This window comes from Nothobranchius furzeri, chromosome 9 (assembly GCF_043380555.1).
Source record: "Nothobranchius furzeri strain GRZ-AD chromosome 9, NfurGRZ-RIMD1, whole genome shotgun sequence".
In the NCBI taxonomy this organism is placed as follows: domain Eukaryota; kingdom Metazoa; phylum Chordata; class Actinopteri; order Cyprinodontiformes; family Nothobranchiidae; genus Nothobranchius; species Nothobranchius furzeri.
Genome location: NC_091749.1, coordinates 47124239 through 47148200, shown reverse-complemented (window position 1 = coordinate 47148200; position 23962 = coordinate 47124239). Strand labels below are relative to the sequence as shown.

General features: G+C 42.6%; 2 protein-coding genes across 17 annotated transcripts in view; both read right to left on the bottom strand.

Annotated features, from left to right (window-relative positions):
• Positions 1-9058, bottom strand: part of madd (MAP-kinase activating death domain) — a 65968-nt gene extending 56910 nt beyond the window's left edge. For all 11 annotated transcript variants that reach the window (XM_015953888.3, XM_015953892.3, XM_054732242.2 and 8 more), the window contains exons 1-2: positions 8861-9058; positions 80-280 (exon numbers count right to left, since the gene is read on the bottom strand). In XM_015953888.3, the coding sequence (XP_015809374.3) occupies positions 80-138 (59 nt within the window). In that variant the 5' untranslated portion in view covers positions 139-280; positions 8861-9058. The remainder of the gene's footprint in view (positions 1-79; positions 281-8860) is intronic.
• A 7191-nt stretch (positions 9059-16249) lies between these two features.
• The window catches only part of nr1h3 (nuclear receptor subfamily 1, group H, member 3), a 29138-nt gene continuing 21425 nt past the window's right edge, over positions 16250-23962 (bottom strand). For all 6 annotated transcript variants that reach the window (XM_015953903.3, XM_015953902.3, XM_070554910.1 and 3 more), the window contains 7 exons: positions 19399-19665; positions 19088-19293; positions 18798-18977; positions 17494-17593; positions 17272-17385; positions 17025-17119; positions 16250-16623 (listed from right to left, as the gene is read on the bottom strand). In XM_015953903.3, the coding sequence (XP_015809389.1) occupies positions 16477-16623; positions 17025-17119; positions 17272-17385; positions 17494-17593; positions 18798-18977; positions 19088-19293; positions 19399-19665 (1109 nt within the window). In that variant the 3' untranslated portion in view covers positions 16250-16476. The remainder of the gene's footprint in view (positions 16624-17024; positions 17120-17271; positions 17386-17493; positions 17594-18797; positions 18978-19087; positions 19294-19398; positions 19666-23962) is intronic.

Here is a 23962-nt window from a genome sequence, read left to right as displayed (position 1 = left end):
AGAGTGAGAAGATTTATGTTAAATTCAGATAAACATGAAACAAAGCCTAATTCACCGTGAAGTCGTGTTTGGTACTTGCCTTGCTCCAACAACAACTAGGTAGTCTAGAAGGCGTGGGCAGATTTTCTTTTTCTCCATCTTGGATTATTCTAGTCCTGTATGTCAAGACATCCAGGATGTTTGCACCCTCTTGTGTCAATGGTGTCTTTCCATCAGAGCAGGTGTAAAGTTCAGGCCCAAGTCAGTGATGATCATTATGATGGTTCAAAGATAGGCAGACCTGTAACACACAGACCAGAAATTTAAAAATAAATATCCATCTGCCACACATCTTGTTTAGGTTTGTTTTGTTGCCAATGATGCAAAAACTAAAAAGATATTGTCATTACATGGCAGTAACAGCATATATTAAACATGGCTGTTTAACATTGCAGGAAATTAAAGACATATTTTATGTCAATATATTAAATGTTATTTTTGCTAGAGAGGACCATGGTAAAAATAAAATGTTTGGCATGCCATACCACTGAGCTTTTTTCTCCACTATCCAACAATATTGTCTTGTTTTCCAAGTGATAAGGTCAATAAACATCTGACTAAAACGAGACTCCTGTGCATCCCAATAAAAAACTTTTACAGCTCGTGAGTTCTGTTCAGAGCATTGTGCTAGGTGGTCATTGTTACTGGAGGGATAAAAAGAGACTCTGATATGGTAAGCAGCTTAAGGGCCTTGAAAGAACGAGCACTGTGGAGAGCATGGACTATGACCTTTACCTTACCAAACCCAAAGCAGATGGGCTTACCATCCACAAGCCACTCTATTTAGCCACTTACAGAGAGACCCCCACAGACAAGATAAACTAGTTGCAACTAAATGTACAAGTACAGCTGCACAGATATCAAATGTTAAATGTAAAAACTGAGTCTTATTGACAAAGAATATTTCAATTCGGCAACTTTCTTTGAAATTAATGATGCATCGATATGAAATTTTTGGGGCCAATACCGATATTAATATCACTGTTATGGCCGATAATAGATATTTGCCGATACCGGTATACTGACATTATTGCTTCTAAAAGCAGCAGATTTTGTATAGAATGAAAATAATTAAAGCTGAATTTACATTATGTACACACACATTTACGCTTCTGAGATTATTCCAATCACTATTACATGACTAAACAAATACACATCACCCAATCACCCTTTGAAACAGATAAAAAAATGAAAACAAGATGGGAAAAATATCGGTTTTAATACCGACCCAGTTTTATTTATCAGATACCAATATGTTAAAAAAAGACCAACATGGACAATACTGATATCGATGCCGATATATTGTGCATCCCTATTTGAAATACATAATGTCTATCTAAATCTTCAAAATTCAGCCTTAAAAATAACTATGTATGGCTACTAAAGATAAATGAAATGACCAGGGTAGGTTTAGGGTAAGTACATGGTTCATTTTTTTCCCTAGTCCATATAACATTTTGCAAAAAAAAGAAAAACATGTTGTGTTTGCATCTCCAAAAGTATACAGGTGAAACATGAAAAATTTAAATATGGTAGGGATGTGCGGTGGGGAAATTTTGGCAATACGATACATATCTACACAGGGGAGATGATAAAATGTATCACAATATATTGCTATACATTCAGTCAAACGTTATTAGTGATAATTTTAGACTGAATTTACTGTAGGAATATTCAGTAAACAGTTCTAACTGATACTTAACATGTTTAACATGGGGTATCTGAACCATAACAGAGTAATTTACATTTCAATGGTGGAAACAAAACCCATTGCACATTGCTGCCAACTAGCATTCGCCGTTTGAATTGCACCAAAGAAAAGAAAAAACACAAATGTTTGCATGTAAATTCTGCCAAAAATTAGATAGAAGGCTTTTGAATATCGATATTATATCACATGAAAGAATATTATGATATATTGCCATATCAATATTTTCTTACATCCCTAGAATATGATGAAAACGTTTGTTTATTTCAGAAATTTCACTTTAAAGGTAGAATTAATAAAACCGGTTAACTGGTTAATTGCCATTAACGTAACCGGTTAAATTGTTTTGCCTGGTAAACTGCTTCTAGTCCTGCTGCTGTGCTGGGGGTGTAAATTATTTTGTGCCACTAGAGGGCGCAAGAGTGCCACTATCTAAACATGTTTACTGGGCAACCACAGAAGAAGAAATGAGCTTGCCACATGAACAAACAAATGTGCTCAAACCATCGACTTAGACATGAAGCAGTTAGCAAACAGCATGAGAGCAGTTTATTCTTAGAACACAATAAGCCTCACATCAAAGCGCTGAGCCTGGCAGAACATGGTGCAGCAAACCGAATCGAGACCAGCAACAGGTCAGTCGGCCATGACACCTCCTGCTTGCATCTGACTCCTAATTTGTCTGGTAAAATAAAGAAATGTCAGTGTAATTATTTAGTTTAATGCAAGAAAACTAAAGTGGGTTTTTTTTCTGAGTCTGACAGGCACTTCAGTCATCCCACTCTCTCTTTACCTTTTGTTAATAAATGTAACGAGTGTGGGACTTTAGTTGTGCATCAAAATTATATTAAAAAGAGTAGATGGAAAAAGCGTTAATATTTACAGAGCGGGGGCAAATGTTAGTGTGCGGGGGGGTGGGGGGGGGGGTTGGTTTCCAGTTAACTGGCGTTACGGGGCGTCAATAACCGGTTAAAGAAATTTTGGAAAACTTGCATCCCTAATAACAATAGCAGAACCTAAAAGTATATATGGTGCTGCTGACGCTTTTGGACAAAAATATATAAACATCTAAACTAAATTTTATTATCTTTAACAAAATTGGAAAAGAAATAAAATCCCCAAACTGCTCTTCCAACATTTGCTGTAATTTTCAGAAATGTAGAGATTGTTTTTGCACTTAATCTGGTTTTTCAAACTTGCATCCATTTTAAATGTGTTGGACTTGATAAAACAAATCCATACCAAATGATAAAATTGAACCCTTCTTACGCACAGCACTTTCATTTCACAGAACATCTTACAGCTTAGCATCTTGCACTGACAGTAAGCAGAGCTCCGGCACAGATTTCTTGCAACACGACACTACGAAATGACACCTCTTGGAAAAAAATTAATAAATAAAGGATTATTTTGGGGGCATGAGTAGCAAATTCAAAAACCCAAACTATTTTTTTATATTTTATTAGAACATTTTGAGGTCAAAATAACATTTTCCTATTACATTCTAGTAAAACGTCTGCAGAAAAAAAAATCTCCAGTGACTTGATCCATCCGCGTCAGGGTTGTCACTCCAAAGCCAACAGCCTATGATAACACCAACAAACACCACATTAGGCTAGGCTTCTGAAACTCCACCCTGAAACACAAACACTGAACTCAGGGCAGTTTTTCACTGCAACATTCAGGCTGAAGGATGTGTAACATAGTCATAAACACATACTACACCATTCATGCAAGCTAAGATTGGAACTGAAGAATACATGAAAAAGTATGATTTTCAAATGGCCAGATATCTATGACTAAAATTACAGAAAGCAAGGAGGATGCCGGGAAATTAAAAGGCCCGTTAACGTAAACCCAACCATTTTACTGAATTATTAAAGGTGTGAGACCAGTGAGCCACATCAGATAAGAGCTTAACACAGCAGATTTAGGAGTTTTATTTCCTGGTATTTGTACATCTCGCCTCTAACTGGCTAACAGTAGCACAACTCTACCACCGACTCTGTTTGCTCTGCAACGTTGACGTTTTATCTCCACAAATATCACAAGCCTGGAGGAGATCTGCTGTGTGGTGAAATTACTAATGCTAACAGTTAGCTTCTAAAAGCAGAGATGTTCTCTGCTGTTTATTGGACACTAAGCCAACAACAGCCTTTCCTGTCTCGAGTCAGATGGGTGAGTCCTTGAATGTTAAGTGACAGCGTATTGTAGATCTGTCAGGCTTCACCATCTATTGTCCAACAGAAGTTCATGCAGGAGATAGGTGTAGGAGACCATTTTCATATTCAGCCTGCATGAAAGACTAGAGTGACCAATTATGATCAGAAATAATCATTAAAAAATGTTTTAGTGTTCCACATCTTTAACATTAGCTTATGAGAAATTTGTACTAAAGCTTGGCGTTTCCGTGTTTTTGAACTAGAAACAAATATGGTTTTGGTATTTCTACAGTAATTCTGCCTTTTTCCACTGAACACCGTGTCCCCTCATAGAAGATAGGAACAGCAGGTTATCACTGCAGCATGCTAAAATGCTCCAATACATCGTCTGTTTATGTGCACTACAAAATGTCTCTCGTCAACAGGAACAAACAAATATCAAGTATTAGTCCTTAATGCAGGTTCGTAAACACACACATTAGGGTAGAATTCATCCACACGTACATGCAATAAGTGCTGCTCACACATGCTGTATTTAAATTCCATATCTTTTGTTTGCCCACAATTCTCGCAGATTTGAATAAACCCCATTTCTTTAAAGCCTGTGCACGGGTGGGGGTAAGTGCTGCTGAAGACATACTGCTGTTAATTTGAAAAGCAAAGTATCTCTCATCAATCAGTCATCTTCCCTGTTAGAATTACACTCCTTAGTGTTAGCTCAACTAATGTAGAACCCCAGATGAGATGGTACCAAAAAATGATCCATTCTGAGGTAGGGTTGTCACGGTAACCGGTGTAGCGGTAAACCCTGGTAAAAAAGTTGACAATAATAATAACCGCCTTGTTTTAAAAATACTATATTATCTCGGTGGATTACCGTGGCTGCGGTGTAGGCGCGGTGACCCTTACCAGCCACCGTATCATCTGCTGAAGTTGCCGGCGGCACATGTGCGTTTTGTTGTTTATGACCAAAACTTTCTTGAAGCTAAAGCTGAAATAATGGCCAAAGGAGGAGACGGCAGTGCTCAGGAGGACATTTTTTATCCCTCAAAGAAGACAAAGTGGGAAGTACGGGCATTTTTTGGATATATGAAGAATGCCGAGGGACAGTTGATAGAAGACGGCTATCCTGTTTGCAGCACGTGCAGAAAAAGTGTCTGTGAAAGGCAGCAACGCTTCAAATCTCATGACACATCTGCGTGACCATCACCCACAACTCTACAGTCAACGCAAGGCAAGCTAACGTTAGCGTTCTACCTAAAATGCGTGATCAGAGGATTTGGGTTGAGGGAGAATGCAACGGGTGGCTATATAAAGCAGCCGCAGCGCCGCTACCTGTATATAAACCGTGTCGCGGACACCCCCATGTTGAAATGACGCTATGCATTATGGGGCTCCCAGGGGCAGATAAGAGTTGGTCTCTCTCCGAGAATAATTATGAATTTAACAATGATTACTGCCTGATGACATTTCCCCACATCTGCAAAGCTCACTGGAAGGACTCAAACCGAGGACAATATTTTCCTGATATAGGGTTTATTACTCAAGTAAGGGTAAAAAAGTATCTGATTAGAAGGCTACTTGAGTACTGAGTATCATCTGTTCTAATATTTTTAAAATTATGACATCAAACAGACAAAAAATAAGAAGTTATGGGCAAATATTGGTATTTTAAAGACTAAAGGGGAAAAATGTAAACAAATAAACAACATAATTACAAAATAACACATTTTAGGCTAAATTTAGACACAAACTGAGGACAATATTTCCTGACATACAGGGTTTATTTAATTGTGTGAAAATGTAGCACGTTTAAAAAAAATACCGCAATAATACCGAAAACCGTGGTAATTTTGGTCACAATAACAGTGAGGTCAAATTTTCACACCGTGACAACCCTATTCTGAGGAAGACCTGCAATGGAAAATCAACACCAGCTGAGTTAAGTTCAGCTGTCCCACAACCATGTGGTGGAAAAGTCGGCAACCAGCAAGATTTGTGCCAAGCTGCAAATATCTAAAAAAGAAACAAAGGTTCATGTCTGCATCTATTTATCTTTGTGGTTTTATGACAACAGTTACCCCAGTTATAGACAGTATGATGTAACTTCTGGTGGACAATTCACAGTAGAGCTCCTCAGGAACTGTTACTATATTATTTTGATAATGGACAATTAGATGTATGAAAATTCCCTATAGTTTGGCAAACTGAGACATGTTCAAAATAACTTAAATGTGGAGCATCGCCAAAGTCTACAAAAAAATAAACAAAATGAACAGTCACATTAAAATAAACAGGGCTGACGAATGGGCAGCGTGTAAATGAGGGGTGTGATGCTACAGTCACATAGCCTGGCACGAGCTGTCATTAACCACAGCAGGGACAAGGCTTCACACAGCTGGATCCAGAGGACATTAGGAAATTAAGGACAACTTTATCTCAGAGGGCTTCAAATGCATTATGGGTGCAATTATCACTAATAGCTCTACTTGGGTGGAGAGAAGCCATTTGTGTTTAGACCTGAGATCAAACTGATTAATCAACCAATTCAATGATATAATCCCTCAAAGGCTAACACACTTACAACTAAGAAATCACAAGATAAGAATATGTTTCGTGTAATTTGTGGATGAACATTTCATCATATTTGATTTGCAGAGGAAAAAAAACAAGCTCTTTCACATTTCTAACAATCTAAAATTAACAAGTCATTTAAACACCACAACAGTTATATCGTGTGGCATAAGACACTACCAGCTCCAACACATCATTGTAAGCTGAAATATGTCTTACTGTGTCTGCTTAATGTCAGATTTAGTAAGAATTATTCAAACACACTAAACCCTGACAGACTTTTACTGGTTGTGGTAGAGGATTGCACAACTCAAAGGAAACGGTCACAAATTATTGATAAAATACATCTCTGCTCCTGACTAAGGTCAAAAATGCATGAATTCCCTGTACTGTTGCTATTGAAATAATATTTGAAATCCAAAAATATAACAAATATTAACTTTCTATATAGTACTGGTCATATAAAAGAGGAACTAGGAAGATAACCCTCAAATGTGACAGTCAAGAGTAGGCCTGCAAAAATACAGATCCAACCCTTTTATCGTGCAAAAGCATCAGGACAATGAATCTACATGCAGGTCTGGCAACACAAACGCTTGCTGGTGCAAAGCCAAACTGGCTGTTTTATGAAACGGGAGGGTTGTAGGCAGACTCGTCCAGAACAAAGATACAGAGACAGAATTATTTTTAGATGAGAACAGAAGGGCTCTCTGATTGTTCTTAGTAAGTGGGCTCAGAACTGAACCCTGTTTATCTCACCAGAGGAAATGAGCATCAAGACACACACACACACACACACACACACACACACACACACACACACATGTTCAATCTCTGACAATAACAAAACACAACAGATGATTTTTCACGAGTGCTGCAGGCAGCAGTCAGTGGTTATGCAAGCGAGGAGACAGATAGAACAGGCTTCCAATCTGAGTGAAATATGGTGAAGGTATCAGTTATCAGTTTTAGATTTCCGCATTTGAACAATGTCGGAATCTTCTGGAACTGATCTCATATGGGTATATTTTGGTTTCCCCGCCCCAGTAACATTGACACCAAGTGATTCTTGGTGGTCAGCCTGATTTCCTGACTGGCTTTTAGATCACAAATATATTCTTCAGATTAAAAATATTACTAAAATATTTGATTACCACATAAATAAATGGCATGCACCACTATTATATATCATATTTCCCAGTACAGAATAAAAATAAAGCAAAAATAAATCTAAAACTCCTAACTCAGTCTGATGAGACAAAAACACTCCATGTACCCCTGATGTGGAGGACCTCATTAGAGAAGACATATGAAATGTTTAGACACAAAAAATATTAATTTACTGCAAATGTCAAATCACTTTGTGCATAAGACAAAGTAATATGCACTCACAACAGACAAATAGTCCATAAAACAGGTATTTACATAACATCCTGTAGGCTCACTTAACAACATAACATCCTGTAGGCTCACTTAACACATCTGTACTGCCAGTAATATTTACGCAAGTAGCAGCTTGTGTGGGGGTCATGTGTCATCATCCACTTGTAAAACTGAGCATGACACGATTTCCAGCAACACTATCAAGCTCAAAAAAGAGTTTGGGATGCATTTTAATCACCCTCACACTATATGTAGACTCTACATTTTGATATTTGTGTTAAAAATCATCCCAAAATTGAAATAAACAACAAAAACACGTTTCCAAATACACAGACCACCTGTAATCCATATTTATATTCTATATAAGTAATCTGAGAGGATCTGACAGATCTAATTTGGCTTTTGCAATCACAATAATGTATAAATTATCTTTACACATACATATATATTAATACGTGCAGCGTCATGAAGGGAAGGCAATTGAATAACCTTTGGGGGAAATGTCCAGGTTAGTTCGTGACTAAGATATTTTAACTGTGACGCGTGTTAATGACAGTAACTGAGATGGTAACAAAGTGTAATGAGACGCTTGACCCGTTTTGCACACACACTGATACGGATAAGGACATTCACTGGCATTAGGATAACATTCAGCATGATAATGTGATGTTGATGCCTCTTGACAGCCCGCACACACTCGGTCGTGTTGAGTATGGCGACGTGTTCGCTTTATTTTTAAGACAAGCTGTGATGCTTTAGTTTGTCCTTGGTGTTCCACGAACGAAGCATCCTCCCCTTCGGTCACACCAGCCCCTCTGCTACGCCACGACTGGATTAGCTAGAACGCTAACTATCGGTTTCGTTGCTAACTCTACCTTGTTCCCTTTACCTAGATTTCAAATACCAGTTAAATGTTACACCGAGTCCACAAAATGTTGTCTAGAGTGTTAAAGAACAACATCGTGGGTTAACAAAGAACAGTGTGAGGACTTACCTGCTCACGTTAGCCCGTTAGCCGCTAACGCTCAGTGCCATAAACGGCCTGAATGCTAGGTGTCCTCTTCGGTCACGGATACGGGAGAGGGAGCGACGTTTGTCGGGTTACAGCCCGTTTTTCTTTGATGTTATGCTCGGTCACTGGAGCCTCCAGACGCTTTCTGTGACACTAAAGGCTTACCGCTCCGTGTCAGTGTCTGACAGCATCACACAAGACTTGACCGCCTCCTAGTAGCTGGATGAACGAGTGGCTGTAACAGCAACCTGCCTTCACAACATCCTCCTCCTCATCTTCGTCCTCCTCCTCATCAGTCTTTAGGGAGTTTCACTGACAACCAGAACTAATGCTAGAGATAAATAAATCTGGAGAAAAAGATTTAAAAAGACCTCACCCAACAAAAATTAGTTTACGGGTTAACTCGCTTGTTTAAAAAACAGGAGCAGAATCCAGCAGGGTCTTTTCAAGGCATTTGGGGGCCCAAAACCAAAATGGACTTGGAGCCCCCCAGTAATTTTCTGGGGGGCCCTGGCTAGCTCGTCTGCAAAATTTCTATAAAATCTGTCAGATGAATTATTTCTAAATTATCTCAGATTAAGTCACACACAAAAAACTTAGTCTTTTTTTTTATCTTGAATCTAATTTATTATAAAATGTAACTTTAATCCAACATTTTGTCTGGTTAAAATAAATTATTCATACATTACAAAGTAGGATCATCACACCTATGTTGTTGGAACGTTAGGATCAATTATTTTGCCACTTATCATTTATGAGTGCTCCAGTTTTCTTCCTTCTGCCATTCATACATTACCTCTCGTCTCGTCTCGTCTCGTCTTCCTCCGCTTATCCGGGTCCGGGTCGCGGGGGCAGCATCCCAACTAGGGAGCTCCAGGCCGTCCTCTCCCCGGCCTTGTCCACCAGCTCCTCCGGCAGGACCCCAAGGCGTTCCCGGACCAGATTGGAGATGTAACCTCTCCAACGTGTCCTGGGTCGACCCGGGGGCCTTCTGCCGGCAGGACATGCCCGAAACACCTCCCCGGGGAGGCGTCCAGGAGGCATCCTGACCAGATGCCCAAACCACCTCAACTGGCTCCTTTCGATCCGGAGGAGCAGCGGTTCTACTCCGAGTCCCTCCCGAATGTCCGAGCTCCTCACCCTATCTCTAAGGCTGAGCCCGGCCACCCTACGGAGGAAACTCATTTCGGCCGCTTGTATCCGCGATCTCGTTCTTTCGGTCATTACCCAAAGCTCATGACCATAGGTGAGGATTGGGACGTAGATCGACCGGTAAATCGAGAGCCTGGCTTTCTGGCTCAGCTCCCTCTTCCCCACGACAGATCGGCTCAGCGTCCGCATCACTGCAGACGCCGAACCAATCCGCCTGTCGATCTCCCGATCCCTCCTACCCTCACTCGTGAACAAGACCCCGAGATACTTAAACTCCTCCACTTGAGGTAGGACCTCTCCCCCGACCCGGAGGTGGCAAGCCACCCTTTTCCGGTCGAGAACCATGGTCTCAGATTTGGAGGTGCTGATCCTCATCCCAGCCGCTTCACATTCGGCCGCGAACCTACCCAGCAAGAGCTGAAGGTCAGAGCTGGATGAAGCTAGGAGGACCACATCATCCGCAAAAAGCAGAGACGAGATTCTCCTGCCACCAAACTCGACACACTCCACACCACGGCTGCGTCTAGAAATTCTGTCCATAAAAGTGATGAACAGAACCGGTGACAAAGGGCAGCCCTGGCGGAGTCCAACCCTCACTGGGAACAGGTCCGACTTACTACCGGCTATGCGGACCAAACTCACGCTCCTCTGGTAAAGGGACTGAATGGCCCTTAACAGAAAGCCACCCACCCCATACTCCTGGAGCGTCCCCCACAGGGTGCCCCTGGGGACACGGTCATAAGCCTTCTCCAAATCCACAAAGCACATGTGGATTGGTTGGGCAAACTCCCATGCCCCCTCCATCACCCTTGCAAGGGTATAGAGCTGGTCCACAGTTCCACGGCCAGGACGAAAACCACATTGCTCCTCCTCTATCTGAGATTCAACTATCGATCGGACCCTCCTCTCCAGTACCTTGGAGTAGACCTTTCCAGGGAGGCTGAGGAGTGTGATCCCCCTATAGTTGGAACACACCCTCAGGTCACCCTTCTTAAAGATGGGGACCACCACCCCGGTCTGCCACTCCCTAGGAACTGCCCCCGATGACCACGCAATGTTGTAGAGACGTGTCAACCATGACAGCCCTACAACATCCATAGCCTTGAGATACCCAGGACGAACCTCATCCGCCCCCGGGGCTCCGCCGCTGTGTAGTTGTTTGACTACCTCAGCAACTTCTGCCCCCGAGATCGGACAGTGCATCCCCAGGCCTCCCAGCTCTGGTTCCTCCTCGGAATGCGCATTGGTGGGATTGAGGAGCTCCTCAAAGTATTCCTTCCACCGTCCGACTATAGCCCCAGTTGACGTCAGCAGCTCCCCATCCCCACTGTAAACAGTGTGAGCGAGTTGCTGCCTTCCTCTCCTGAGGCGCCGGACAGTTTGCCAGAACCTCTTTGGAGCCGATCGATAGTCTTTCTCCATGGCCTCACCAAACTCCTCCCACGCCCGAGATTTTGCCTCGGCAACTGCCACTGCTGCACCCCGCTTGGCTATCCGGTACCTGTCTGCTGCCTCCGGAGACCCACAGACCAGCCACGCCCTGTAGGCCTCCTTCTTCAGCCTGACGGCTCCCCGAACCTCTGGTGTCCACCAGCGGGTACGGGGGTTGCCACCACGACTGGCACCGGCCACCTTACGACCACAGCTAGCAACAGCCGCCTCGACAATCGCAGAGTGGAACAAGGCCCACTCGGACTCAATGTCCCCCACTGCTCTCGGGACGTGGTCAAAGCTCTGCCGGAGGTGGGAGTTGAAGACCGTCTTGACAGGTTCTTCTGCCAGGCGTTCCCAGCAGACCCTCACTATGCGTTTGGGTCTGCCAGGTCTACGCGGCATGTTCCCTTGCCATCTGATCCAACTCACCACCAGGTGGTGATCAGTTGACAGCTCCGCCCCTCTCTTCACTCGGGTGTCCAAAACATACGGCCGCAGGTCAGATGATACGACTACAAAATCTATCATCGACCTGTGACCTAGGCTGCCCTGGTACCAAGTGTACCGGTGGGCATCCTTATGTTCGAACATGGTGTTCGTTATGGCCAAACTGCGGCTTGCACAGAAGTCCAATAACAAAACACCGCTCGAGTTCAGATTAGGTGGGCCGTTCCTCCCAATCACACCCCTCCAGGTCAAGCTGTCATTGCCCACGTGAGCATTGAAGTCCCCCAGCAGGACAATGGAGTCCCCTGATGGAGCACTATCTAGCACTCGTCCCAGGGACTCCAAAAAGGGTGGGTACTCTGAACTGATATTTGGCCCATAAGCACAAACAACAGTCAGGACCCGTTCCCCGACCCGAAGGCGCAAGGAAGCTACCCTCTTGTCCCCCGGGGTAAACCCCAACACACAGGCAGAGAGTCTCGGGGCTAACAAAAAGCCAACCCCAGCCCTCCGCCTCTCACCCGGAGCAACTCCAGCAAAGTAGAGTGTCCAACCCCTCTCCAGGTCTCGGGTTCCAGAGCCAATGCAATGTGTCGAGGTGAGTCCGACTATATCTAGCCGGTACCGCTCAACCTCTGCCACAAGCTCCGGCTCCTTCCCCGCCAGCGAGGTGATGTTCCATGTCCCAAAAACTAGTTTTCTTGTCCGGGGATTGGACCGCCAAGGCTCCCGCCTTGGTCTGCCACCCGATTCGCATTGCACCGGACCCTTCATGCTCCTCCTGCGGGTGGTGGGTCCACAGTTGGACGAGCCCATGTATCCGGTTCGGGCTGGGCCCGGCCGGGCCCCATGGGCGAAAGCCCGGCCACCAGGCGCTCGCTCACGGGCCCCAACCCCAGGCCTGGCTCCAGGGTGGGACCCCGGTAACCCTCCGGGCCGGGTACTCCGACTCTTCGTTTTCACCGCCATGAAAGATCCTTCGAACCGTTCTTTGTCTCACCCTTCACCTAAGACCAATTTGTCATGGGAGACCCTACCAGGGGCACCAAGTGCCCCAGACAACATAGCTCCTAGGATCATTAGGGCACTCAAACTCCTCCACCACGATAAGGTGACGGTTCAAGGAGGAGTCATACATTACCTTTAAATTTAATTTACATTTTAAATGTACAATAAAATATCCAAGGTAATTTATTTTGGCAATCAAGCCAAAACATAAATTGTATCAGAGTTATTTATAATACAGATATTTGAACAATCCTGAGCTTTTTCTGCACTTAAAGCAGACAAAAATAAGTGATTGTGATATCAAACAGATCAGCACTACAGCAGAGCTTTAATTTATACTGTACATACAAAACAGATGGTCTTTCAGTTACAAGTATTAAAATAGGTTTGCATTTCTATATATCAGTAATGTTTACAGTCTGGAATTAAACAAGATCAGAAGTTACAATTACAGTATATACAGTGCAATTAACCTTGATAGCTACAGCATCACCATATACACACACACTCACAAAAACTCAAAACGCGAGCAGGTTCTTTAGTTGATTAGATTACAGCAGCACACCATGGCATGACAGTTTCCTTGTTGATCGACATGAGAATCAATCATGATCCAGAGCAAACCTCTGATTTTCATCACAAAGGGGCAGTTTAGTAGCAAACTGAAGAAAATCACTGCACTGATTCACCATTATGTATGCACGCTCACACTAATCAACTTATTCCAACAGAGTATTATCGCAGATTTATGAAGCTGTAAATAATGGCAAAATTACATTTTAAAACAAACCTTTTAGAAGATCTAGTCAGAAAATGCCAAAACTAACTTGACTTTGTGCTTCTCTTGAAGAAAAAAAGTGCTTAAGCAGTGTGTAGTTTGCATAATGCGGCTTTACTGACATTTGGTTTATCTTTACTGAACTTTTTGCTGTACTGATGATGGAACTGACCTAGAGCTGCAGTCTGCATCCAGAGCCAGCGTGCAGCAGTTTGGACAGAGATGTCTTGGAAAAGTGCTGAGGAAGAAAATCTGTCTGGGAACAGCTTCAGCGGGGACTCTGCAACCTCAATGTAAACTTCACTATTAATTCACTAAATGGTGTAAAAAAATACAAACAGGCATTTGGATTCATTCTGCTATAACTAAATTTAATTTAGTGTAAATTAAACTTATATTGGAGTCAAAAGGTAAATCCAACATGTTGACACAGCTGAAGATATTCAACTGAAAAACATTAGACATCAACTTTACTGACAGCCAAAGAAAAAATATTAATATTCCCTCCCCTTGACGGGTTAAAATGTGTCATGAAAATATGGTTTTATTATAATCCATTAAAAAAAGTGCAATTCAGACATGTTGGATGGTTGAAAAGATTTAAATTTAATCAAAGATAAGCTTGACATTCAAATTATTTTTTTTAAATGTAAGCATAAATAAATCAAATATTGAAGGAGTGGAATTCAAACACCAGCTTTGCCTGTTAGTTCTTTACATTTGTCCTCCCAACTGAAGCAACGTAAATTTGTGATTATAATTTTAAAACAGAAATTAAGAGCTTCACACATCTCATTTTAACGGTTCATACCACAACTTCCTCTCGTATAGAGCAAAAATTACCAACTAACAATATTTGAACAATTAAATATTCTACCTGAAACCCATTTAAACACCCATTTCAGAGTATTTCAACTCCACACTGCACAAGCTGAGGCATGGAAAGGGAAGCCTGCATAAAAACGTCTAGATTCTCGTTGTCATCGTTGAATAAAACGGAACTATTTCTCATTAATTCTGCTTTGCTAAGTTTTGGTACATCTTTAAAGAAACTTCAAACCAGACCAGTCAGATCTGCAGACACTGATGTAAAGAAAACTAAAACCTTCAGAACAAGTTCTGCACCAGATTCCAGCTCGGTATGCCTCTGTCCACATTTACTGTAATTTGCACAATTTTATTTTAAAAATACATCAAAATCACACTTAAAATCACTGTTTTGCAAAGACACTAATAATAATAAACATCTCATGCTGAATGAGGACATCCAATTCTTTAATTTAAGGGAATCTAATTTGTTTGAAATTAAGCTTAGTAAGTCTATTTTATTTAACTTCCAATAATCTACCAATGAAACCAGACAGCACATTAGCACTACTGTTGAGATCTCGGGGAAACTAGTGCAGTTAACCAATCCATTGCAGGATTCTGTGGTTGTGTGCATTAGTATGTGATTGTGCAATCGTGTACGCTCTATGCATGTGTGTTAAAATAAATATACAATTTACATGATAATGGGATTCTAGACCAAACGGGTCCCTTTAGGTCATTAAGAAGCTCCCACTCCCCAGAGGTCGACTTCACATTACTTTACCTGAGCATCGTCACCAAGTGTTTCACTTTGGTACTTGCTCCAAAGGAAACATGAACTATTTGCTGGAAATCAAAACACAAACCAGATGACCAGTAATTGTAAAGAAACACCGACCGAGTTCGTAGCAGATATGCTCTCTGCTCAAACCCAGTCAGGAAATCATTTCCATCTGTAGCACAACTGCAGAAATAACTTTTTCTGTTGGATGTGAGGCTGTAATCATGACACTCAAGAGTTAACAGCCAAAATCTGCTCTGCGCCTTCAGGTTTAAATTAGCAGATTAAGGCTACGTTCACACTGCAGGCCTTGATGCTCAATTCCGATTTTTTTTTAGTAAATCTGATTATTTCGTGTGGCTGTTCACACTATGACTGAAAAGCGACATCAAACTCTCTCCAGTGTGAACACTTCACGACCCCAAAGCGACCCACGTGCGCAGAAGAAAAGAAGTCACACTCGGTGGAGAAACCAGGAGCAGCGGAGTTGTGTAATACCCTGCTTGAGCGGCACCTCCCACATGCTCTCCTGTATTTTTAATTCCAAAACCTAAAACAGGATGTCCAGACAGACTCCTGAACCCTTCTGTCAGCGCTTCTCCTCAGGAACATCCACACACGAAGCTCACCTCCGCTGACTCAGTGATGTAGGAGACGGATTTAATGCGGCATGGCCGTTCAGACTGTTGTCGCTTTCAAAAACATCAGATATGTGTAGGAATCAGTACCACATATTCAAGTGATGCGGATCGCATTTGAAAAATATCAGATCTGTGCCATTCATACGGTCATAAAAAAATCAGATATGGGTCACATGTGGGGGAAAAGCAGATCTGATGCTCTTTTGCCTGCAGTGTGAACGTAGCCTAAGAGAACAGAGACTGGCATAAAGTTAAACTTGTATTAAATCACAGACAACGGGCTGAAAAGCCAAATCATGTGTGGATCTACACTCAAAGAAAAGATTTTTAGAAAAGACTTGGTGTTCACCTTCCTTTTAGCGAACACAAAGTCGTTTAACAGTCTATTGGAGAGCAGAGGGGCAATGGTGCTCTTCTTCCTTAAGGAAAAATCTCAGGGTAACAACCAATCCCTGACCAGAGCAGAAGAAAAGAGTCAGTGATCTTTGTAGAAGCCACGTCTGTGTCAGGGTCCATAAAGCCACAGAGTGTGACATCAGGAAGGTAGTCACTCATTCACATCCCAGATTTCAGACAGCAGCGGGGGAAGCTTCTTGTCCTGGAGCCGGAGAGCGAAAACCTGCTCCGAGTGGACACTGCTCAACGTACGAAGGCTCACCAGTTTCATCAGCATACGAGGGAACATCAAGTGATCCTGCACAAACCACAGAAACAAAACGTAAACATCACCAAAGGGAAGGAGATTTTAATACTCGGGGCATTAATCAGACCCAGACTGGTTTAAGCACGTTCAAACTGAATTAGATATGAGATAAGTATCTGTTTTTTGAAGGTCAGCATTAAAATGAAATTTATAGAAGACAGTTCATTAAGTCCAACAATTATGATAAATGCCATACATTTGGATTAGCCATTTTATCATCTGAGAAGAGGTTTCAGTGATGAAAACAACAGTTCAAGCCCCATCACCAGTCTGTTCAGAATAATATAACCTCAGACCTGACCCAATGTGCTGGTTGTGATGACGACAACCAGGTTAAGCTGACATATTGTCGGTCACAGGACCAGAGGTTATTTAAAGCTCTGTGTGCTTACATTTGGTCTTTTTATCGTGATGTAAGAGCGCAGTGCGTCCACATACGGCTGCTGCAGCCTCTCAACCAAATCGTGATCCTGCACATTCGGCCGATCTGCACCAGAAAGCACAATCATTTATGAGCAGAAGAGAAGCATGATTTATCAGGTAGAAAGTTTAAACAACCCTTTAATTCTTACTCAAAGTGTGAGTATTACAGTACACTGTGCCCTCAATAAACCATAGGTGGTGTATATAAACACGGACCTGCAGAAAAGATGTTGATAGCAATGAGCAGCGCATATTCGGCCTCGTCAAGATGCAAGTCATTCATTCCTTTAGAAAACTCAAAGATGGGGTTTATGAACTCAAACTGAAGCCCTGAAGAGAAAAAAATACACATTTGTGACATTTCCATGAATTACATCTAATATGACCCGAGTGAGATATCTTCCTAAAAGATTTGACAGTAAATATAAGTATGAGTACCTGCTTTAGCAAAATCTTCCTTATTATAGCTAAAATCCTTCAGAAAAGTGATGCTGTCAATGGCAGGGTTGTATCGGCGAGATGTCTCCAGCAGCATAATCTGTGGAAGATGAGCAGCAGTGACTGACACGAGAAAATCAAGCAAAGTTTTACGGCCACTGGTGTGTGCAACAATTCTTGTTAAGATGCTAACTAAAAGGCACACTAACTTAACTTCTTCATATTTTAATCTTCTTTTTTGGCCAGGTAGGTGCTAAAATGGCCCTTTACAGGGTGAATGAATAGTCTGTTGTTGCCCTCCGCTACTTTAGGCAGGATAACATCTTTGCAACGTCTCCATACCAGTGATCTGAAGTCTCACAAGGTCAAGTAACTCGCAAGCAGCAGTAACGCTTTATGGCAATCCATGTTTACACCTCAGAACAGACCAGTTATACCCCCTTAGCAGTTACTGTATCGTGTTTTTCATGGGGGAGCCTCCGAAGAAACAAGGAAAATCTTTATCTGATGGAGATAGAGAAAATGGAAGTCTAACTAAAATAGGTGTGAAACTAGAGTTGGAAGGTCTTGTCAACTAGCCACTCGTAGCTTGTAGATCAGTGATCCCTCAACTCCCTTCCTCGAGGGCCGATGTCCGGCATGTTTTAGTTTTTTCTCTTAATCCAACACACTTGATTCACCTGTTCAGCAGCTTATCAGGCTCTGCAGAAGCCCGTTAAATCACCTGCTGATTGTTTTTGAAGCAGGGAATACAGAAAACCATGCTGGATACCGGCCCTTGGAGAAGGGAGTTGGGGATCACTGTTGTAGAGTAATGTAGCTGTCACCCAGCGCTCTGACTTCCATGTTAGGGTTTATCAGCACCCTACAGCTTTCCCCTGTGGTCACACGGCTCCTCCTCTCAGGACCTTTATCCACAAAGTTGGTCACTATATTTACCAGTGTCGGTCAATAGTGAATTGGCTAGACACGCTAGCACTGGAGTGTGCTTCCAGCACGATTCCTGCATGTTTTAGGTCTTTCTCTGCTTGAACACAGCTGATTTGTTGGAATAAGTGATGAACTGCTCCTATAGGAACCGGTAAAGGCTGAGGAGACATTTTATCAGGTGTTAAAAACACAAGTGTACAGCAGCTCATTTTTACGACAGCAAATCAAAACAGACACTGGAGAATGTTAAAGAACGCCAATGCTTAGCGTGCCTTTATTGGTCAACCCTAATTTTCTGCATTTAAACAACTTTCAGAGTTGATTTGCTTGGGTTTATTTTTCTAAATCATCATCAAAACAAATCAAGAACAAACCTCGATGGTTGATGTCTTTAAGAGGGCGATCTGGTCTTCTCTCGTCAGTTCAAGGAAACCAGGTAACTGTTTCGCAAAATCCACAATCTCCTGAACGGACATGATGGCAAGCTCAGTGAAGTGCGCGAACCTCTGTTGTCGCACTTCTCGATTCTGCAGATCCTGACTCTGTGGCCACGGCTGTAAGAAATTAGAAACAATCAGGTAAAACTGATCTACATCTTTTATTCAAACAACATCATATTGGGGACAATCCTTCATATAAAGATACATTTTCTCTCCGTTTTTACCGTCACTTTTGGACGATCAAGGAAAGATCTCTTGTTGCACTGCTTCTGCATGGCCACCAGCTTCTCAATCATCTCCTGCTGCTGTGGATCAAGTGTAGCTGGTTCTGGTGGAGGCGTGGGCGTGACCACTGTGGATGTGCGAGCCGTTTCGTCCTCCTGCTGTTTTTTCAACTTTTTAAGCCGAATTTGTTCCTCAGAGAGCACGCCTAGAGATTATACAGGAGGAACATCTCTTCAAAACCATTTTAACATCAAATTTTCCTCAACAGCTCTAAACGCTGACATAAACACTGTAAAATCTGAGCACTCACACTGCTCCAGCATGCCCGCCTCCCGACACTTGCGCAAACGGCACTGCTGGCACTTGCGGCGCATGTACATGTCCATTTCACAGCGGCCATTGTTCTTGCAGGAGTACTGCGCACTTTTAATGACGCTGCGCCGAAAAAAGCCTTTGCAGCCCTCGCAACTTAAGACGTTGTAGTGGAAACCGGAGGCCTTGTCTCCGCACACACTGCACACTTCATTACCCAACATCTTTGGAGCCGGCCCCTTTTTCCTCTTCACTGGCTGACCATCTACACAAACAGTCAAAATGACACAAAATGATTAGAATTTACTATTTTATTTAAGATTAGATGGTAGCAGGATTATAAAAATTTCTTTGTGGAGCCCATTGGTTATAATACCATAATTATTCCATTTTAGTCAAACTTCACTTGTAATTTGAGAATCCAAGTCTTTTCTGTGAAGTTTAAACAACTAAATCTCGAGCACAATGTCCAAGTGATGCAGAACAAAACAATTCAGTTTTGTGCAGTTTCAGTTGGGGCTTAAATTAATACTTGAATAATTCAATTAAATAGATTATTAAAATTGTTCGATTTATAATTTTTTAGATCAACAATTAATTTTTTTTAATCACTTCTGGGTTATACAATCTCCTTCTGGTGTGAATTTCTGGTTGCATAACACAGCGGGTGTGCTTGATCTGCAGCTACAACAGGGTGAATTCAAACGGGATGACAACACCCAGAGAAAACGCTAAAAAAGGTCCAAAAGTGTGAGAATATTTCAAACTCAAGCTGATGTCCAAAATCGCTAGCTTAGTGCTAAGCTAGCTGTTCAAAACGGCATGATTTCCACATTCCAAAATCTCAGCACATAGCATTGGGTTGCTTCAGGAATCAGCTCAGTAGGCGGCCCGCAGGCCAGGTCCGGCCCACAGGCCCCCTTGTCCATACATGAACTATGAAGTGGGGATTCGTGAGTCGGGCGGATGGCTGCTTATATTGAGCCAGGATCCTCTGGAGGTTTCTTCCTGTTAAAAGGAAGTTTTCCTCTCCACTGTCACTCAATGCTTGCTTAGTATGAGAATTGCTATAAAGACACTGACACCTGTCAGTGACTCAATGCAATTTGCTGGGTTCCTTATATAGGAAACTTTTTTCTGATTGGCTTAATGAACTGAACCGTATTGGAATGTTTATTATACGAAGTGCCTTGAGACGACTCATGTCGTGATTTGGCGCCATATAAATAAACTTGAATTGAAATTCTTGTGCCTAGATGAACACATGGGATTTTCAGAGAAGTGGTGAAGTGGAGCATCAGTCAAGAAGCCAAGAGGAAGCAAATACATTTGCAGAAAGTAAACTCTGGTTTGTTGAAAAAGGAAGATTGGCGACTTCTATATGATGGCTCAAATATCTAATTGAAGATTTTCAGTTGGAATTGCACTAAATTGGTACATATGACCCCTTTGAGACAAGTTGTGGCTATGTCATGACATGTATGGAATATGTGCCAAGAAACTGCAGCAGTTGTGGTAGTTGTGCACATTATCAAATTTTGTGAGTTCTGCTTTACCCTACAAAACAAGCTCCCTGCAGTTTTTAGCGGTTTTTGAGTGTATATTGTGACTTTATTGTGAGAAAAGCGGTCTACACCAGGCCCGTCCTCCATTTTGGGGACGGAGACTCTGTGCGTGGCGGAGTGACGTCAGGCAGCAACGCACACTACCCCTCCCGCACTGTGCATCTAACTCTAATGCCATCTTGTGGCACCTCTAGTACATTACACTCTTTTTGTGTTTCTTAGTAGATTCCACTGAAATTGTTGGTAAAATGATGTCTGGGGAAGAGTTTGCTTCTATCTATGTGGGGGCAGTCATTATTGATGCTGTTTTATGCTGTATAGGTTCCTCAAACATTGAGGCTTGCAGCTACAGCGAGTTTTTCGAGCAGCTTACAGCACCTGAACTATTACAGAAGCTGCAGGAGCACACTGAGACCTTACCCAGCGAGTGGGAAAGTTAAACCAGCAATCCGGGTGGAACACCTGGGGCGGTTTGCTCTTCTTCTACATCACCTCTGGGATAAGGAAGTTGAGTCACGTGGTTACACAAGGTGCAATGCGCACACTTTCTGAGCAGGTGCAGAGAGGTGGAGCCAGCGGCTCCGACTCTTGACGAGGAGTCTAAGAAAAAGGCACTGGATGAAGCTCTAAAAAACAATGCAGTATTGTCAGAAGAGAAACTTAAAGGGGCATTATGGAAGTTTGACAGCCAAAACATGTATAGAAATGATAAATTTCTTCTTCATACATTCTCCTTCAATGCCCTGGTCCTTTAGAATGAGCGATGGCATTTTTACAGTGAATGCCCATTTTTCTGTAAAATCACAGAAAAAGAGAGCTGCTCGGGTCAAGCAGGCTGCTTCATGCGCGTTCACGCTCAGGCATAGCCCGTAGCATTTGCCATCAGTAGCTTTAGCAGCAGAGAGTGAGGTAGTGCCAACTCAGCAACTTTGTCGCTGTTCCTAACGCCTAGTGATGAACCTAGCTACATTTCTGAGGACCCTTAGCTACTTTCTTCTAGATCAGGGATTCCCAAAGTGTGGTGCGCACACCCCCGGGGGGGTGCGAGCTGCCGCTAGGGGGTGCACGAGGTGAAAAGTGTAATGGCTGCGGAGCTCAGAGAAGTCTGTCATATGTCACCATTAGCGTAGCCAGAAACTCATTTGTGGGTGGGCCTAAGAAAATGTAAGTGGGCCCAATAAATGTAATTGAAAACAAGTACCGTAAATCCTCGAATACAGGCCGGTATTCAATTAAAGGCCGGGAGCTTGATGAGCTTGAGTCAAATACAGGCCCGGGCCTGTATTAGAGGATTTACGGTATATTTTTGCGCGTGTGTCCTCCACATGTACCCTAGCTTCATAATAACAATGCGCCGAGCTTCAGCACTCTGGCCTGCGCACGCCGATATGTTCCGTATTTGATCATTTTTAACGGTGTTGCAGGAATCTGAAGGTGAGTCATTCTGGCAGATTGTAATTAACACCCTGTCTCATGCAGGTGTTCTGATGTTGTAAACTTCACACACAGAACATTGTGGATGTAACTAAATAAATCAAGAAATGATTCCCATTCAGGCTATTAACAGCGCGCTGAAGATCTGAAGTTCAGAGTGCGTCTGTCAGAGGTCAGACGCGTTCCAGCGGAACCACGGCTCACGGGTGGTTCCGCTGATGTGGTGAGCACATCTGGGCTGGGCAGAAGTAATTTTACAACATTGGTTTAAATAGCGCCAATAACGAGACGCTGTGACTTTTGCAAGTTGTGAAGCGCGTTCCATCCGCAAGCCGCATCACCAAGCGGAAAGTGAATGCGTCAAGCATAAACCAAGCTTCATGGAGCTGTGCCGCGCGCGCGCACACACACACACACACACACACACACACACACACACACAGATTCAATAAGCGCGCACGCTGCGCAAACTCCGGCGCGCCGTCAGACTGAAGGCAGAAATTAGCGCTGCCTCCTCTGTGATAAAAACTTTTAAGAGGTTTTATAACAACATTTTTCATTCAAGGTCAAATTAAGATATTAGCTTCTATTTTGGGATGACGTATTAAAGTCGGGTCCGCTCCAGCCAGTGACTCCTCATGAACCTGACCACAACTCCTGTTACTGCAGCATTTGTTATTCCAGTCCGCGTGGCAGCGGATCGCAGATTCAGCCACACCATAAAACAGCAATAAGTCGGTCTGAGGCAAAAGTGAACATCATGGCTATATCTTGTCCATCTTTTCCCCTATAGACATATGATTACGCACAAGTAGGTGACCAGTTCAGGTTTACGCAGAGCAGAAGGAAGGAGAGCGCTCTGGCCGCACAGGTTAAACGTTCCTACTTTAAGAAAACCGTTAAATTGCATTTTCTATGTGCTACCTGGGCACTCTAAATATTTATTTAAAATTAAATCAAAGGAAATGGTAATGTATTGAATGTTTATTAATTACTATTTAAAAAATGAAAGTGATGGGGAAAAAGGTCGATCATATTTTTTTTAACCCTGTCTGTTTAGCTTGACGTCTGATGCCCCTTGATGTGGGGGCTGGGGGGTGCGCCGACATGGTCGGGTTATAGAAGGGGGTGCACGGCTAAATAAGTTTGGGAACCACTGTTCTAGATATTTCCTGCAAATTAGCAACAAAATAGCCATTTTCACTCCGAACAGTTCTTTGAACGTTGTTTCAGCTGTCATCAACGATATAAAAGTTACAGATACAACAAATGTTACTGTCGCTTTAGCTCACATAGTAAGATGTTGGACTCTTGTGCAGAAGATCTGGGTTCGATTCTAGTTGTGAACATAATTTATTTAGTGTTTATTTTTTACATTAATGGTGTATTTTTTTTTACAGTAAGATGCCCAAATTTTTATTTGAGACTCGCCGAACGGCTTTGAATTCACAGATAAAAAAAAGATGTGGGTTTAACTTTCATTTTGGAACAATTTTTCAAGCAATGGAAGGGAATGATCTGAGCATGCAGGAGGACTGACCCATCTTAAACCTTTGTCGGCTG